General features: G+C 41.1%; 1 protein-coding gene across 1 annotated transcript in view; it reads left to right on the forward strand.

The window, feature by feature from the left end:
* Positions 1-18,010, forward strand: part of agbl4 (AGBL carboxypeptidase 4) — an 854,548-nt gene that overhangs the window by 440,801 nt on the left and 395,737 nt on the right. The window contains exon 6 of the mRNA XM_043699224.2: positions 9,274-9,313. Coding sequence (XP_043555159.1) covers positions 9,274-9,313 — 40 coding nt within the window. The remainder of the gene's footprint in view (positions 1-9,273; positions 9,314-18,010) is intronic.

Consider the following 18,010-nt stretch of genomic DNA (forward strand, 5'->3'; position numbering starts at 1 on the left):
AGCGCAGATAGAGTCATAATGGGTGATGCCTGTTATTCAGCTCCTCACTGGAGAGGGAGGGCAAAATTATGGTATTGAGTTTGAAGATCAAGCATGATCATACTGAATGGCAGAGCATGCTCAAGATGTTCTCCCCGTGTCAGCATGGGTTTCCTCCGGGTGCTCCAGTTTCCTCCCACAGTCCAAAGATATGCAGGTCAGGTGAATTGGCCATGCTAAATTGCCCGTAGTGTTAGGTAAGGGGTAAATGTAGGGGTATGGGTGGGTTACGCTTCGGCTGGTCGGTGTGGACTTGTTGGGCCGAAGGGCCTGTTTCCACACTGTAATGTAATGTAATCTAATCAAATGGCTTACCCCTGCTGCTGTCTTCTATGTTTTCTATATAGTGAATTTTGTTTCACCAAGAGGGTGATTGGTATCTGGAATGCATTATGTGAAAGGATGGTGGAGATAGAAACCTGAAGAAGTATTAAGATGTTCACTTGAAGCTACAGGTCAAGAAGTAGAAAGTAGGATTAAATTTCTCAAATAGTCATTCTGTGCTGTTATTTTCTATGATTCTATTTTGCATTACCATTTGAACTTAGAAACTATTTGTGGTGAATTCTCAGTATTCCATATTGTAGTGCAGCTTGAATCACATGTCGACAGATCTATGTGGGCAACAAACAAGATGGATGAAGTTTTAAGGCTTCTCTTGTGACGTGTTTGGGGGGGCAGGGTAGATTTTAATAAGGTGAGAATGTGAAGTGTGAGAATCCACCACCTTCTGAGGATGTCTTCCTTATCAAAATTAGGTCTGGGTCAGGAAGGTCCGTGGTTAGACTTCTCAACTAGCTGCAAATTTGAGACACTTTGACCAATTGATGACTACTTAAAGGTCCTCATTGTGCCACCTCTGGCATCAACTCAGTTGCAGATGGACTTTGAGTCATGCCGTGTGTATGGCAAGTAATTCACAGAAATTTACTTACTGTTCCCCTGGGATTGGGGGGGGTTTCCTCATTTGAAGGTGTTTAGTGCCTGGTTGAGGAACCCAGTACTGGGATTGGGAAGTTCACTGAGTACACCTCATGTCCTTAGTGCAAACCCTCCTCCACTGCAGCCATTACATTCAACAAGACCCCATCCATGATGATGGGGTCTGCAGATGCTGGAGATCAGAGCTGAAAATGTGTTGCTGGAAATGCGCAGCAGGTCAGGCAGCATCCAGGGAACAGGAGAATCAACGTTTCGGGCATAAGCCCTTCTTCAGGACTGAGGAAAGTTTGTCCAGCAGGCTGTCCTGAAGAAGGGCTAATGTCCGAAACGTCGATTCTCCTGTTCCCTGGATGCTGCCTGACCTGTTGCGCTTTTCCAGCAACACATTTTCAGCTCTGATCTCCAGCATCTGCAGACCTCACTTTCTCCTCAAAGATTTCAACCTACTGCAAATCCTCTTACAAGGATGCCTTCCTTGAAGAAGCTCTCTTCCTCCCTCTACTAAGATTTCAGTGAGTCCCTCTCTCACTGCACCCCGCAGGTCATCTCCTCTGATCTTAGCCTGCTGGACAAACTTTCCTCATTCCTGAAGAAGGGCTTATGCCCGAAACGTCGATTCTCCTGTTCCCTGGATGCTGCCTGACCTGCTGCGCTTTTCCAACAACACATTTTCAGCCTATCCATGATGAAATCTTCTGGCTAGTGAGATGGCCAGATTCTTGAATCTGAGATGGCTCACCAATGGCCACTAAAACACCTGAAGGGCCTTCCCATTGGAGATAACAGGCGTCTCTTGCAGGCTCTGGAATGAATGACGATGAATAATGATATATTGTTATTTGCACTTTACAATGAACAACAGAGTAAAATATATGAAAAGCTTCAACTGTCACCACAATCTGGTGCCATTTTGAATACTTTAAGAATAAAAAGATAAAGTCGAAAGAGAGTCCATCTTCGTTTCACTGTCTCCACCATGAGTCCTGAGTCCTGAGCCCTGAGTGAGCTGAACAAGGACACTTGCGTTGTCACCCCTCTGCTGCCTGCGCCAGACCCACCCACATTGGAGTCGCCACTCTTCAAGCACCATCTCTTTGTTGCTGGGCTTCGCTTGCCAATAGGCCACTGATGCAGCACTCACTCTGCAACCTGGAGCCCCCAGCTTCGCTGCTGTCACTGCCGAGCTGATAACCAGGAGACCCCGGTTCCAGGCCGACCACAGCCAAGATCTGCCATCACCAGCTGATAACCAGGAATCCCTGCTGCGGGCCTACTGCAACCAGGCTGCTTCCTCAATAATGCTGGAATCCCCACTCTGAGCATACCACAAATAGGAGTCCTTGGTTCCTTTGAAGGCATAGTCGCGCTGATACCTGGAGTTCCTGCTCCGAGCAGACCACAACCAGGAGTTCCTGGTTCCACTGCCAGGCCACGCTGCTGCCTCACCAAGAGTGTCACTCTGGCAACCCTCCTCTGCACTGTCACCTTCTTGCCTGTCTTTGATGAGTAGCAGATAAAGTAAAAGAGAAAAAAGAACAAAGAAGACAAAAAAGTGTTAGGAAAGAAGGGAGGAAGCGGTCCGTCTGGAATGGTCGGGCCCAGAAGCCCAAACACTGTCTACCTTGCTGGTGTCACCATCTTGTCAGAGATGTTAGGAAAGACCTTTGTGCCTTACATTATCCCCCAAAATGAATTGTGACTGGGGTAAATCAATTTTGTTTTCAAAGCTGGGTCTGAAATTTAGCTATCACTACCTATAGGTTGATGAAAACAAATGCTGCATTAGATTTGTAATAAAGTTTACACTTTGCACGATCTAAAAATGTAAGCTTATTTGACATTCTACTGCCCTTATCCTAACTTGCAGCTATCATTTACCTGTCATTTCTATACTCACTAACTATGTTAGCTCCTAATCTGGTATTGTCTCATTTTTAAAAAACATCCACTTGTTTTTCAATCCTTCCTTTGCTCTCCTTATCTTTGTCAGCACTTTTAAATGTACAGACCTTCGCTATGTTCCTCTAATTGTGGTCTGATCTTCATTACCAATGTTAATTGCTTCATCATCGGTGGTCATGTCTCCAGCTGTCTCAGTCCTAAATTCTGGAATTTCCTTACTAAATCTCTCCATCCCTCTAACTTTCTTTCCTTTTTTAAGGCACTTCTTAAAACCTAATTCTTGAAGCAAGATTTTGGTTCCTTATCCCAATAAATGACTTGATGGCAGTATACTCCTATCAAGTGTTAAAGACTCTTTAAAAATCCACATTGTTGTCGGAATATATGTTGCCTTATTGGTTTAAGGCAAATCAAACGGCTAATTTTCAACACAACTCAAAGACAAAGACAAAGACTAAGAAAATTTACAGCTCAGGAACAGGCCCTTCGGTCCTCCAAGCTTGAGCGGATCCTAATCCATTATCTAAACCTATCACCCAATTCCTAAGGATCTGTATCTCTCTGCTCCCCACCATCTCATGCATCTGTCCAGATGCAACTTCAGTGAATCTACTGTGCCTGCCTCTACTACCTCTGCTGGCAATGTGTTCCAGGCACCTACCACCCTCTGTATAAAGTACTTGCCGCGTATATCCCCCTTAAACTTTTCACCTCTCATCTTGAACGCACGACCTCTCATTATTGACTCGCTCACCCTGGGACAAAGCTTATCTCTATCTACCCTGTCTATACACTTCATGATTTTGTAGACCTCAATCAAGTCCCTCCTCAATCTCCTTTTTTCTAATGAAAACAATCCTAACCTAATCAACCTCTCTTCATAGCTAGCACCTTCCATACCAGGCAACATCCTCGTAAACCTTCTCTGCACCTCCTCCAAAGCATCCACATCCTTTTGGTAATGTGGTGACCAGAACTGTATACAGTATTCTAAATGCGACATTCAAAGTAATACCATAAGCAGAGGTTAGTCTAACCGAAACTTTATTTAAGGTTGGAGGTGATTACAGAGAATGATTTAACATGCTTTTGTTAATTGAGGCTAGGAAAACATTTCCCGAGTTAAGTAAGGTAATTTAACAACTCAAACCGAAGTAGAGGCTGAAGGAGTTCTGGATTGTTAAATACAAAGTTCTGATAATGAAGAAATCCTCAGAGATCTGCAGATGAAGGATCTACATTTGTTCATCAGATAGTAGTACTGCCCAAATATTGTCAGGAGATGTTGGGCATAGCACAGAAAATTCTTTTGGCAGGACATATAGCAATGTAGAAAACTCAAATATCAATAAGTAGACATTCTATTTGATCAATACTTAATAAGGAAACAATGTAGTTTTGTAAAACATGCTATATATATTAGGTGGTTGAAAAACCTCAACATGCAGTCGAGAACATCCATACCAGTTTTGAAGAACCATTCAGTTAAGTGTTAGTAGGTTGTGAAGAAAATGCAGCAGGACAGAAATATATCCTTAGGGACATGACAGCCCAATTTCCAAAATGTATTCTTTGAAGGACAATTACAGCTAAGGTATTAGTAGAAAAATTAATTTACGGACTGCAAATTGTTATACAATCTGATCAAGGTTCTAAATTTATGTTCAATTTTTTTCAGGACATAAATCAGCAATTTGGGTCTAAAATAGTTGTTGTCTACTGCCCTTAATCTTCAAACGCAAGCAGTTTTGGAGAGTTACCTTCAGATTCTCCAAACAATGATTAAGGCTTATTATTCAAACGTCCACAAGATTTGGGCAAAGAATAGATTTTGTACTCTTTGTTACCAAAGATTGCCCAGATGAATCTAATGCATTTACTCCATTCAACTTGATTTATGGTCATGAGATTAAAAGGTTACTCATAATTAAGGAAGTAAAAGCTTTGAAGGTAAAAAGATGAATCCTCACTACTAGATTACATGGTCATGGAAAATAGTGCTTAACATCAGCACAATAGCTATACCTTTAACAGATGCTGGTGTTGGGCTGGGTGGACAAAGTTAAAAATCACATAACATCAGATTTTAGTCCAACTGGTTTATTTGGAAGTACTATCTTTTGGAGCACTGCTCCTTTGTCAGCTGGCTACCTGATGAAGGAGCAGTGCTCCAAAAGTTAGTACTTCCAAATAAGCCTGTTGAACTATAATCTGATGTTGTGTGATTTTTAACTTTAACACATTTGTTGTGGAAGCAGTCAAAGGTTATCTAGTCAGCAGAGTGCCAAGCAGCCTTTAGGATGTTGAGGGTAATCCTAATAAATCAGTGTTGGCCACCCCCGACTTCATGAAATCTTTTAAAATGTCATTTGATACTTATAATTTGGTAGTAGGTGCAGACTTATTGCAAGATGCTGAATCAGGAATACAGAATCCAGTGGGGTATTTTTTTTAAGAAATTCAACCAATATCAGAAGAAACACTCTACATTGGAAAATTAGACTTTCAGATTTCATTGGTTCTTCAAATGTCTTGGTTGTATTGAAACACTTATATGCTCATTGTGACCTGCCAGCTTTATAGAGAAATTTTAGAGTAAAAATACAAGATTGTTTCAATGGAGCTTATTGATTCAATCATCCAATGTAAAGAATGTTCATATTATTGGAAACACGAATGTAATTGTTGATGTATTATCTAGGGCATGATTATATGGAAATAGATTAAGAGTTTGAGAACAGAAGGCTGTGGATGCCAGGTCATTGAGTATATTTAAGATCGAGATAGGTAGGTTCTTGATTGCAAAGGGGATTGAGGGTTACGGGGAGAAAGCAGGAGAATGGGGTTGAGAAACTTATCAGCCATGATTGAATGGCAGGACAGACTCGATGAGCTGAATGGCCTAATTTCTGTTCCTATGTCTTATGGTCTAAATAAATGTTAAGAAAATGTTGAATTCCTATTTAAGGAATGAATGTGTGAGAATGTAAGTAATTTGTTTTCATGTTGTACGTGTGTAATGTTTTCCTGGTAATGTCATGCATTTAAAACCATCAATTCCGTTTCTTTAAGGGTGGAAGAATAAGAGGTCAGAATATCAGGGGGGCTTTTGCAACTAGAAAATTAAGTGTTGCCTACTTTCGAACTTTTAAATTAAGGTAATTTTGCCTCATATCAGCCCTCATTTTGGTTGATCAGAGTGGTTAAAAGGTGTAAGTGCCAAGAGAAGCAGAGTGAAAAAAACCATACAAAGCCTGCAGGCAGAAATATCCACCTCTCCCTTTCTGTATCCATGTGGGGAAAAGATAGGAAAAAACAATAATTCTTGCAAGAAAGAATTCATGCATGAAACATCTAAGTATACCCGATAAGCCACTGAATTTAAGAATGACAGTCACTGCACGGATGACAGTGTCATAATTGCAAAACTCAAAGACCATGAGAAAAATAACTTTGCACCTCGTGGTCTGGACTTTTAGTCTTCAGAATTTTATTTACTCAGTCTATATTCTTCTTTTCACTCATCTAAACCATAAGTCTCTTGTGTAGGGTTATGGTTTAAATTGCATAAATTCAAAATCCTTTCATTTTACTCCGCTTGTTAAAATTAAGCATGTTACAATAAAAGGGGGATTTTTGAACCATTACTGAGGAAACCTGGAGTGAATTGCTTTTCTCCCGGATTAGCAGTTAGACAGATAATTTGGTCATTTTAGTGGTTTCATTGACATCTTGTGCATTTATACATTATGTGATGGGCTTGTGGAACAGTGGGGCATAATTATTGGTGCAGTCTTCCCAGTTAAGTCATGACACTACATAGATTTTGCAATGAATATAGAACACAGTACAATTTGTATACATATAACAACGAGGATGAATAATTAGATTGCAGAACACCAGAAGGCTTTTTGGTTACGTGAATGCTTTTACTGTGATCTTGAGTTATTTCTTTGAAGCAGTCAGGCAGCCAAGATGCTAACAGTCTCTTTATCTAGGCAGATAATAGTTTAATGGTCTACAACAATTTTACTTCCTTATTGTACTTTCAATTCAGCTATTTTCATGCATGAACACAGCTAGAAATCATATATTTGCCTGACAACTGTTTCAGTATTAATATTTTTAATATACCACCCTGCTATCAAAATGAAATCTTTGTCATCTGATTCATAGATAGTAATCCTTTGTTTTTCAGACAGGTGAAATGTCTATGCAACACTATGCAAAAAAAAACCCATTTTAAAACCCTGAATTGTTGGAAGCTCCCATTTTGTCACATAATTGCCATAAAAAGACCATTATGTAGAACAACAATAACATCTTCATCTGTGCCACACTTCACCCTATTTTTGAGCAGCATTCCATAATTGCCTCATGTATAAATGATATTTTTGCTGCTGACTTAGCAATAATCAATATTCAAATTGTGTCATGTTTCCTTCCCATTCTTTCAGCTTGGCTATCAAAAAAGTGATGTTTAAGTTTGTTTTAGAAATCAGGTACTGTTATTTATAGTAAAAATACATTCTGATGAAATATTAGCTACGTAGAAAATGGAGTTGTATGTCTAGATCGACCAAATTGTACAATATGTACAGGTCATTCTGCAAAAGCACACATTTCATTAATGCAAATTCGCTGTAACACGATTGATGAATTGGGGACACTGTTTCTAAAACATAAACTTTTAAAATGTGTGTTATCATAATTACAGCACCAACACTTTAAGCACTGTTTCCAAAGCACAATTTTTCTATAATGTGGGGTTGCACAAGAACGCAACTATCACATCATAGAAGAACTACCTGACATCTATTGCTAATACTGGGTCCTCGTATGATTAGGAGAACAAACCACCCACCTATGGAAGCTGGTAAACCAGTAAAACCTGCCAGCATTTGCTGAGCAACCTTCTGAGGGCATGGGAAAGCTATAATACTTACAGTTTTTCCCATGAAGTTCTATAAATTGTGGTGTACCCTGGATAGTAATCTCCTATTCTGAAGAGGCTCCCAGGACCTGAAATGTTAACTGTTCTCACCACAGATGCTGCCAGACCTGCTGAGATTTTCCAGCAATTTCTATTTCTGTTTCAGGGATAATAGGCTCATGAATGAGCCCGATTGACATGCTGCTTCAGATGGCTGGGAACACTGCATCAGCCTGATCTGTCCCCTGATTTAATTGAGTATGTTTTTTCTACTGTCTGGAGATTGATGCTGAGCTTTTCCCTGATTAAATGACCCTGGCTGCCATGTTTCCCACTGTAGTGGGCTACATTAATTCCAGCCTGCCGTTTTCTACTCCAGCATGAGAGACAATTATTTGTATCTCCTTTTAAACAGGTTGGACAGATTTATTTTTTGTAAAATAATAGTGACTTTGAATGCTGCAAATTTGAAGGCAGGTGCAATGAATAGAATAAAAGGCTGCTGGGTGTTGAACCCATGACCTTCCTGTCTCTGTCTGGATTGAGGCCAGGGAAAAGAGTCATGGATGGCCTTCTCACCACACCACCAACTGAAGTCCTTAAGTGAGCAATTAATGCCTACTTAAGAGCCCTCTTCCCATAGACAATATATTTGGGCTCTTGGCACCATGGCAGTGTCCCTGCCTCTGAGCTATGATGTCTATATTCAAGTCCCATGTGCTCCAAAGGTGTGTAATGACAAATCTGAACAGGTTGAATAGAAAATACAAAAAGACTAGACACTAGTATTCACCCAGAGGCAGGCAGTGAAGTACAGTGTGGAGACCTTGAAAAGAATCTCTGTTGGCTTTGCTTACAGGGTCCCAGGAGGCATTCTTTATTCAAATACATTCAGTAACTGATCAAGGAATCAGGCATTAGGAAGTGGGGTTACTGACTGCTAACCACTGTCTTTGTTGTTGATACTCTGTCTCTCCCTCACATATCCTCCACCTTGTGATTCTGATCCCACCCTTACTTGCACCTGTGGCCTGAGTCTCTCAACAATCCTATGTCTTTGAAGTGTTCATTGCAAGTAGTGTGCCACTGCTCGCATTGGTGCCATCTGAAATATAACAACTGCTGATCTCGGATTGTATAGCATCTGTTGGAAGCAAGATTTCCACCACAGGATCCTGGAGCCTGAATAAAATCCACTGCTAGCTACTTAGGTTCTTGAGCAGCACTTAACACTGGTGGATCTTCCATATAAGCAGCAGTGTGGGATCTCAGCATCTGTTCACTCAGCAGGTGAACATTAAGTATAGTCTTTCCTGTCTGTAAACCAGCCTACATTTTACTTTAAAAAGCACTATCCATGTATTGCAATATAGACAGTGCTTTAAAGATTTGAACATCAGCAAAACCACAGACTCTGTAGTAAATATGTTCTAACAAACTGTTTATTTGTCTTTTAGCAACAACGGCGTCTTGACCTCTTGACAATAACAAACCCTGGTGAGTAGAAATGCTGGTTCATAATCTTCTGTTTTATATAAAAGCTGTCTAGATGTGGGATTTTCCCTGACACTAAATGAAACAAACTGTTCCCCTGACAAATTTTACACTGCAGTGGGTGACAGTTATATTGGAAGTAACTTAGCTCTGAGCAGTAACATGTCTTTGGAGCTGCCTATCTGGACCTGCAGTCCCAGCATTGTTGGGTTGATTTTATTCTGTCTGAAGTTATGCCCTGGAGGAGAAGGAGCTTTTTTTTTAACTGCCTACTCTGGAGGAATCACAAGCAATGTGTTTTAAAACTCCATGTTTTAACATGCTTTATTAATATGATAATAGTGGCATTCCCAGTAAGGTGATAAATTTCAGTTAAGCAAATATCTGTTATCAATATATGTGCTGAATGAATTGAAGTTGAAACTGTAAAACTATTCTCTCCATACTTGATATACTAATTTATGTATTTAAATAATTTTGGCTGTTATTTTCTGTTTAATTAATTGATTTTGAATTCTTTGAATCAATGTTCTTGTTTATGATACAGATTTTATGTAAATATTAGAACTAAAAACAAAACTGAAAAGACATGAATTGGCTGAATTGAGAATGTGTTGCTGAAGTTGCTCAGAGTTGAGGATGTGTTGCTGGAAAAGCACAGCAGGTCAGGCAGTATCCGAGGAGCAGGAAAATCGGCGTTTCGGGCCAGAGCCCATCTTCAGGATGCTGCCTGACCTGCTGAGCTTTTTCAGAAACACATTCTCAACTCTGATCTCCAGCATCTGCAGATCTCACTGTCTCCGTAAATTGGCCGAATTTGAGTTATTTTGTAAAATGTCCAAATTGAATTTTTTGGATTCAGTTTAGCTATTACTTCAAAAAAATAGCAGTTCAGCTAATTTACTGTAGAATTTCAAATTCTCACAACATGTTCACAGTCAATTTGCTGGAATTTGTACAATTTTGTCCTTCTTTTGCTGCCCACAATACGTGCTAAAAGAATGATATATGCAATTATTTACTGTGCTGACATTAATGGAATTAAAAATGCTAGTTAACATCTATAGTAAAGTAGCAAATATTTTCTTATTTTTCTTTAGTTGTTAATTAGTTAATTTTCTTGAAATTTTAAGTTGTAAAATATTGCAGTAAATATTACAAATTATGTTTTGTTGTGAAGGAAGCTATTTTGTACAGCGAAGCCACACAATATTGTGTTGTGTAAGGTTGAACTTTTGCATATTTGGATAGCAATGAAATGCAGTTGGGCTGTTGCATCATTGGAAATAAGGAGAGGCAGGAGTTCCACCTGCTGTGATATTGAGTTCCAACTATGCTGTAAATTACATGGTTATGGAGGAACATGTTTGGAGCCATGAAGGTGGCCTGTTGTAGGAACAAGCGTTAATTTGCTGTTGTGCAAAATGGCAGTGGCAATGTTAGAGAAAACAAGTAAACTGACCATTGGACACCTATTCTAGGAACAGTGCTGAATGGGTACTATATCTATGCCGAGACACCTGAACCATCTTAGAGGATCTTGGATAGATGGCAGAGACAGACTCCAATGCATTACACACTGCCAAAATCTGTGAAACATTCAGCAATATCTGTAAGCAGCAGAAATATCTGCATTCATCCATTCTGAGCAGGGAAACTTCTGAATGAGTCATTAATTAAATTTTAATAATTTGGACATTGAATCTTAGAGTTTGGGATTATTTGGAGAGAACTGTGGCCACAGGACTTCAGCCAACTTTAGGGTAACTGTCATTCAGTCTCAAAAGTTTGCTCTGGAGTCTGGTGCACAGAATCTGGAAATGTTTTGACACTGTACCTCATACAGGAAAAACTGTGCTGATGTACATAATGTTAATTTTTAGGGGGGATGGTATAGAGAGGCATGGGATGTGCACGCACTGGAGTTGGGACCACCAGCCCTGGAAACAGTGCATTTTCAAAGCCTATTGTTCTGAGGTTGACTAATTAGCCTCACCTCGATTTTCCAGTTAGAATAAGGACTTTGAGAACTCTCAACCCTTACATGCCTCTTCCCCCCATGCAGAGTACCTTTTCACCATGGCCTTTCATACCCTCCCTCTCATTCTATGCCCCTCTATCCACCCTCATGGCACTCCATAGCCCCATATCATCTCATGATGCTCCACTTCTCCCAAAGGTTTTCTTGACAGCTACTTTTGGAATCAGAAGCATTCTCTGAGCTGCTACCTCATCTTTATTCTAAGATTTTGTGTGGTCAGGTCATGGGTGATTTCCATATTCAGAAATCTTTAAAATTTCATTAAGCTTTCATTTCTTTTCCCCCCACCTTCCCATTCAAGCTTTGTAATGGCCAGTTCTCTTTCCCTTTCCTTTCAATTACTCTCTCCATTGCTCTTTCATTCTGCTTTGATTCCAATTCATGTTTTCTGTTATGTCTGAGTCTTGTTTTTCGTATCTAACTGAATGTTAGCTAATTCGAGCAGTGACACATCAACTTCAGGCTTCCGCCTTGTAATTTTAGTACAGGGAAATTGCTCAAAGCATCTTATCCTTTTCAGGTCCTGCTTTTATTTCTTCCTTCAATGATCTGCTAACTGTCTTGGTGTAACCATCACAAAGATTTGATGCTATGATGCACTGTCATGTCTCCTACTCCCAGAAAAATGTTAGCAATAGTCAATGCAATTTTGAAATTCTGATCCATATAACTTCCCAACGGCTCTCCCACTTTATGTCCAGTAAATCCATGTACATATTTCTTTAAGGATTCAGAGATTCTTCTTAAATTCATTGGATTTTTTTCCAGCCAAAGGCCTGATTTTAATATGATCTCAGCTGATGGTAACACTAGAAGTGAAACTTGGCTCGATAGACCATAAACTTTATTTTTGGAATTTTGTTACTGTGGTGGTAAACAACTTAAACTCATTGACAGTTTTGTGTGAATGTTATTATACAAAATTAAAAAAAATACAGGTAGTTCTCCTATAACACCGTAGTTGTGTTCCAGCGAAACATCGCTTAATAGAAAATTGTTCAATATATATAATGGGTTCAATGGGAAAAGTGGAGTTATGGGCAGACCAGCAAAAAGTATCACTCACAATCTCTCAAAAGTTACTTAAAAGTCTAACATAAAGAATTGTACAGCCTGAATGAAAATTGAAATCATATTTATTAACAAAACAGAAGTAAATTTAACACAGTATATCTAAGAAATGTCAAATAGCTGCTCTACAGTACCTCTCATAGAAAGCTGCTCTGTTGGCAGCTGACATTGGCACATGCGCAGAGTGGCACAAAGATTGGTGCTGACATTGCGCATGCACAGCATGGTGTGGAGACTTTGGCGCGGACATAAGCGCATGCGCAGAACAAAGCACACGAACCGATCCCCCGCTGGAATTACGCTAATGCGAAAACATGTAAGCGTTCTCAAAAATACCGTTCCCTAATGGGGCGGCACAGTGGCTCAGTGGCTAGCACTGCTGCCTCACAGCACCAGGATCCCAGGTTCGATTCCAGCCTCGCGTAACTGCCTGTGTGGAGTTTGCACGTTCTCCCCGTGTCTGCGTGGGTTTCCTCTGGGTGCTCCGGTTTCCTCCCACAGTCACAAAGATGTGCAGGTCAGGTGAATTGGCCATGCCAAATTGTCCATAGGTGCATTAGTCAGCGGGAAATGGGTCTGGGTGGGTTACTCTTCGGAGGGTCGGTGTGGACTTGTTGGGCCGAAGGGCCTGTTTCCACACTGTAGGGAATCTAATCTAATTCTTCAGCAGCATTATAGCCAAATCACGTTGCCAGAACACACATTATCCAAGAACTACCTGTACAAATAAAACAATGCATATATGAGACAATTTGGTAAGATCTTATATAAAAAAACTAAAAGGAAGATTCAACTCTTTTCTCAGCAACATCTTTCAACTCCAGTAAAAATGCTTTTTCTTTAAACCAATTTTGGAAGGATGTTGTGAAACTTGAAAGGGTTCAGAAAAGATTTACAAGAATGTTGTCAGGATTGAAGGATTTGAGCTATAGGGAGAGGCTGAACAGACTGGGGCTGTTTTCCCTGGAGCGTCGGAGACTGAGGGGTGACCTTATAGAAGTTTACAAAATCATGAGGGGCATGGATAGGATAAGTAGACAAGGTCTTTCCCCTGGAGTGGGGGAGTCCAGAACTAGAGGACATAGGTTTAGGGTGAGAGGGGAAAGATATAAAAGGGACCTAAGGGGCAACTGTTTCATGCAGAGGATGGTACTATTATGGAATGAACTGCCAGAGGAAGTGGTGGAGGCTGGTACAATTGCAACATTTAAAAGGCATCTGGATGAGTATATGAATAGGAAGGGTTTGGAGGGATATGGGTGAAGTTCTGGCACATGGGACTAGATAAGGTTGGAATATCTGTTTGGCATGGACGAGTTGGACCGAAGGGTCTGTGCTGTACATCTCTATGACTCTATGAGATTGTGAGCATTTCCTTTCACAAAGTAATTCTTTGTATTTGTCCCTAAAGATATATTGACACAAGCTAATGCCTTTTCTTACTGAGCTCTAAGAATAAAACTAATGTGTGCTAAAACAATTTAAAACTTTTTTCCAGTCTGATGGCTTGAAACGGATAAAGCTAAACTATCCTTCCATTGTTAAGGATCTTTTCTTTAGAACTCAATCTACTTTTGACTGCTGGGGGAATCCTATGGGGATGGAACTGGTTAGCACTGCTGCCTCACAAGTTCGATTCCAATATTGGATGACTGTCTGGGTGGAGTTTGCACATTCTCCCCGTATCTGCATGGGTTTCCTCTAGGCTAGGTGGATTGGCTATGATAAATGCGGGATTATGGCCATGGGCTGGGTCTGGGTGGAATGCTGTTTGCAGGGTCGGTTTGGACTCGGTAGCCTGAATGGCCTCTTTCTGCACAATAGGGATTCTATGATTCCTGGTCTTCTCTTCTGGTGGTAAAAACGTAGTCAATGAAAAGCAGCAATTATCTCACCAAGTAGTTTGTTGAGTCATTTGGCTTAATCACGACTTGTTGGGAAGGCTGTCTTTGGCTCATTGTTCTAAGTCACTTTCTGACTCGCCCTTTATAGTACAGATTAGATGTTTATATCACTAAAACATGACATGTACTTTAAAATCCAAGTTCCTAAGTGATAATGATAATATATATATTAAAAATTTCATTACGCAAATATATCTTCCATTAAGTAGAAAGACCCAAACTGCACACTATTTTCCAATTGCTGGCTATAATGAGCATGTTAACGTTCAGTTACTCATTGACAAGGCTAGTCCCTTTCCCTCCACTGTGCAGATCTTCAAATTCAGTGTGTGGCATTGACTTCTGCAAATGAAAGAGTCAATCAATCTGCACTGGATTCAGTGTGCATGGACTTTCCACTTAGAGAGAACCTTATTCCTAATCTCTCACCACTGTTGATTTTTGGTGGTTCTGTTACCTAATGTAGCAATTTTTGGATAGTTCATTTAGTTAGAACTAGAATTGGCATGAGCTTTATTGTCACATTTACTCAAATGAGTACAGCAAAAGGTTTATAAGTCACCACTTGTATTGCTGTCTTACATACAAGATACCTAGGTACAGACTTCAATACAGGTTTTTAGGAGAACTCCAGCATTACAGATTGTAGAAATAAATTGGAAACTACAGAAATAAAATGTTCAAAACATTTAAAACATGTTCACGCTGGCACCTCGCCCTCCCAGTCCACATCGGGCCTTGATTCCAGACCACCGGGCTTCACCTCAAGATTCTTGAGGCTGGGAGACCACTCTAGAGTCATCTCAGAGGTCCGTACTGAGGCTATGCCAGCCAAAAGGCCACTGTAGGCTGCTACGCTGAGCCAGGAGACTACCATGATGGGCTGGGGGACTGCCACACTGGGGCAAGAGGCCACCACACCAGGCAGGGAGATCGCCACAACGGGCTAGAGGACTGCCAGGTCAGGCCGAGAGTTTGTTAAGAAGCAACAGTTTAAATGTGATACATTAGTTAATTAGACAAAGCAAAGTATACAACCATGACAATTGAGTATGTTTCACTAATAGAATGTATTCATCTCATTAAAGTTGTGAAGGCAGTATCCTGCTCTCCAGCCGAGACGTTAGGGAATTCCTCCCTGGGTGTTTCTTTTCCTCTAGTCCATCTTTCTTCTGGAAAAGACAGCTTTCTGAGAGCCACGTGATGAAGATTGCCCAATGAGGACTATTACCTACTGGGATTGCCTGATGAAGACTACCCTTTGCCCCTGAGCACTATTTCTAGAGGCAGGTAACTTGCACTGTGTCAATCAATTGTCTGAATCCTTTTGGCCAATGATCATGGCATTGGATGACTATTGTCCCCTTGGCCACCTCCATTTGAACGTTAATTTCATTCCTTCTAAGAACAAATCTTATTTTTGAAAAGATTGCACATACAGAAGGTTGCCATATTGCCCAATGAGTCCTTTGTTTATACTTATGATGGGCGAGTTACTACTCTAACTCTAACTCTAAATGAGGTCTCATGATGCATTGGAAATATGGAATACTAAAGGCCCACAGTTTTAAAGGGACCCCAATCATCTGTAACAAAAGTAAGAACTATGCCCTGCACCTCCCCACCACCATTAATCTCCCTTAATACCTGCCCTTGTCTCATTCCCGAAGGAAATCAGTCCACAATAATTCTGAAAGATTTATGATGGATGGGGTGGACTGGTTTGTATTTAGCTCCTCACCTCTTGTGAGAGGTAGATACTGAATGCCTGGCTGACAGTATCCAAGCCCCTTGACTGTCATAGATGGCTGCCCTCATTTTATTGTGCCATTTCCCTTGATTTGGGGCTGCTGACAACCATAGCAGGTTTTCTAGCTTCGTGACTGCTTTAAATGGCAAAGCCTGACGGAAGTATTGTGAGCTTCATATCACTGCCTGAAGGCTAAGGTGCAAAAAGAAAAGGCAATGCAAGGCAGGAATGCCATAAGTATGTAGATAGGCTCAAAGTGAGTGAATGCAAGGATAGATGGAGATGCAGCCTGGTCCAGTTGATGAGCTGGGTGTGTCTCCCTAAGCAGTAAGTACTTGCTGAAACATTACAATGAAAGTTGCCAGTGCCTCCTGAGGTGCGGCATTGAAGTGCAGAACTATATCATAAATGGATCAGAGACGTGCCATGAGTGCTGATAGAGGCTGGCACATGTTCACTGTCAATGCCCATGTACATAAGATGCATGTGGCCATCAAGAGTGCCTTGAAGTGCTGTTGTATAGTAACCAAAATGGAAGCTCTTCACAGTTTACAGCGACCTGAAGTGGCCAGATTCCTGCTCTGACTATCATGTTGAGAATTCTCGGCATCTAGTTTTCTCCCAGCAGGTAGAACAATAGAAAGCTGTATTCATAAGGTGATTTTTTTCTGTCTGGGACTTTTTTTTCCTGTCCGGGAGCAGCGGGAGACACAATGAAGGTGACGAAGAGACCAGAAGGGTGCCGAGAAGGTAAGGAAACTGCTTAAATACTTACCTTCGAAGCCCACAGCCTTTCTCCTGTCCAGGAGCAGCGGAAGACACAGGAGAGACCAGGAGGGTTCTGGTAAAGTAAGGACTTATTATATATTTGGGCAGGGGCTTAACCCGAGATACTACACGTGCAGTATCGCCCTCCCACACACCCCCCCCCCCCCCACCAGAAGAAAAAAGCAGCAAGGTTTTTATTTTTTATTTTTCTTTCTTTTTCATATATTTAAGTGCATTGTTTGGTTTTAGTTTGTTGATATAAAGCAAAGCTTACAATGACAGGGGACCTCAGACCCGTGGCATGTGCCTCTTGCTTGATGTGGGAGCTCAGGAACATGGCTGACATTCACAACTCTTACACTTGCAAGAAGTGTATCCAGCTGCATCTCTTGTTTGACCGCATGACGGCCCTGGAGCTGCGATGGATTCACTGTGGAGCATCCGCGATGCTGAGGAGGTCGTGGATAGCATGTTTAGTGAACTGGTCACACTGCAGGTTAGAATTGCTGAGGGAGATAGTGAATGGGTGACCAAAAGGCAGAAAAAGAATAGGAAGGCAGTGCAGGTGTCCCTTGCGGTCATCTTCCTCCAAAACAGGTATACCGTTTTGGATACTGTTGGGGGAGATGGCTCACTAGGGGAGGGCAGCAGTTACCAAGATCATGGCACTGTGGCAGGTACTGCTGTTTGGAAGGGCGGGAAAAAGACTCATAGAGCCATAGTCATGGGGGATTCTCTTGTAAGGGGAGTAGGTAGGGGGTTCTGTGGCCAAAAACGGGACTCCCAGATGGTATGTTTCCTCCTAGATACTCAGGTCAGGGATGTCACCGATCGGCTGCAGACCATTCTAAAAGGGGAGGGTGAATAGCCAGTTGTCTTGGTGCATATAGGCACCAACAATATGAGTAAAAAAACGAGATGAGGTCCTGAAAGAAGAATTCATGGAGCTAGGAGAGAAGTTAAAAAGGAGGACCTCAAAGGTAGTGATCTCAGGATTATTACCAATACCACGTGCTAGCCAGCAGAGAAGTGAAAAAATAGGCAGGATGAACATGTGGCTTGAAGGATGGTGTAGGAGGGAGTTCAGATTTGTTGGACATTGGGACTGGTTCTAGGGAAGGTGGGACTATTTCAAAATGGACGGTCTACATCTGAACCAGACTGGA

Source organism: Chiloscyllium plagiosum, unplaced genomic scaffold (assembly GCF_037043375.1).
Source record: "Chiloscyllium plagiosum isolate Xiang-an unplaced genomic scaffold, Cpla_swu_hap1 HiC_scaffold_9, whole genome shotgun sequence".
NCBI classification, from domain to species: domain Eukaryota; kingdom Metazoa; phylum Chordata; class Chondrichthyes; order Orectolobiformes; family Hemiscylliidae; genus Chiloscyllium; species Chiloscyllium plagiosum.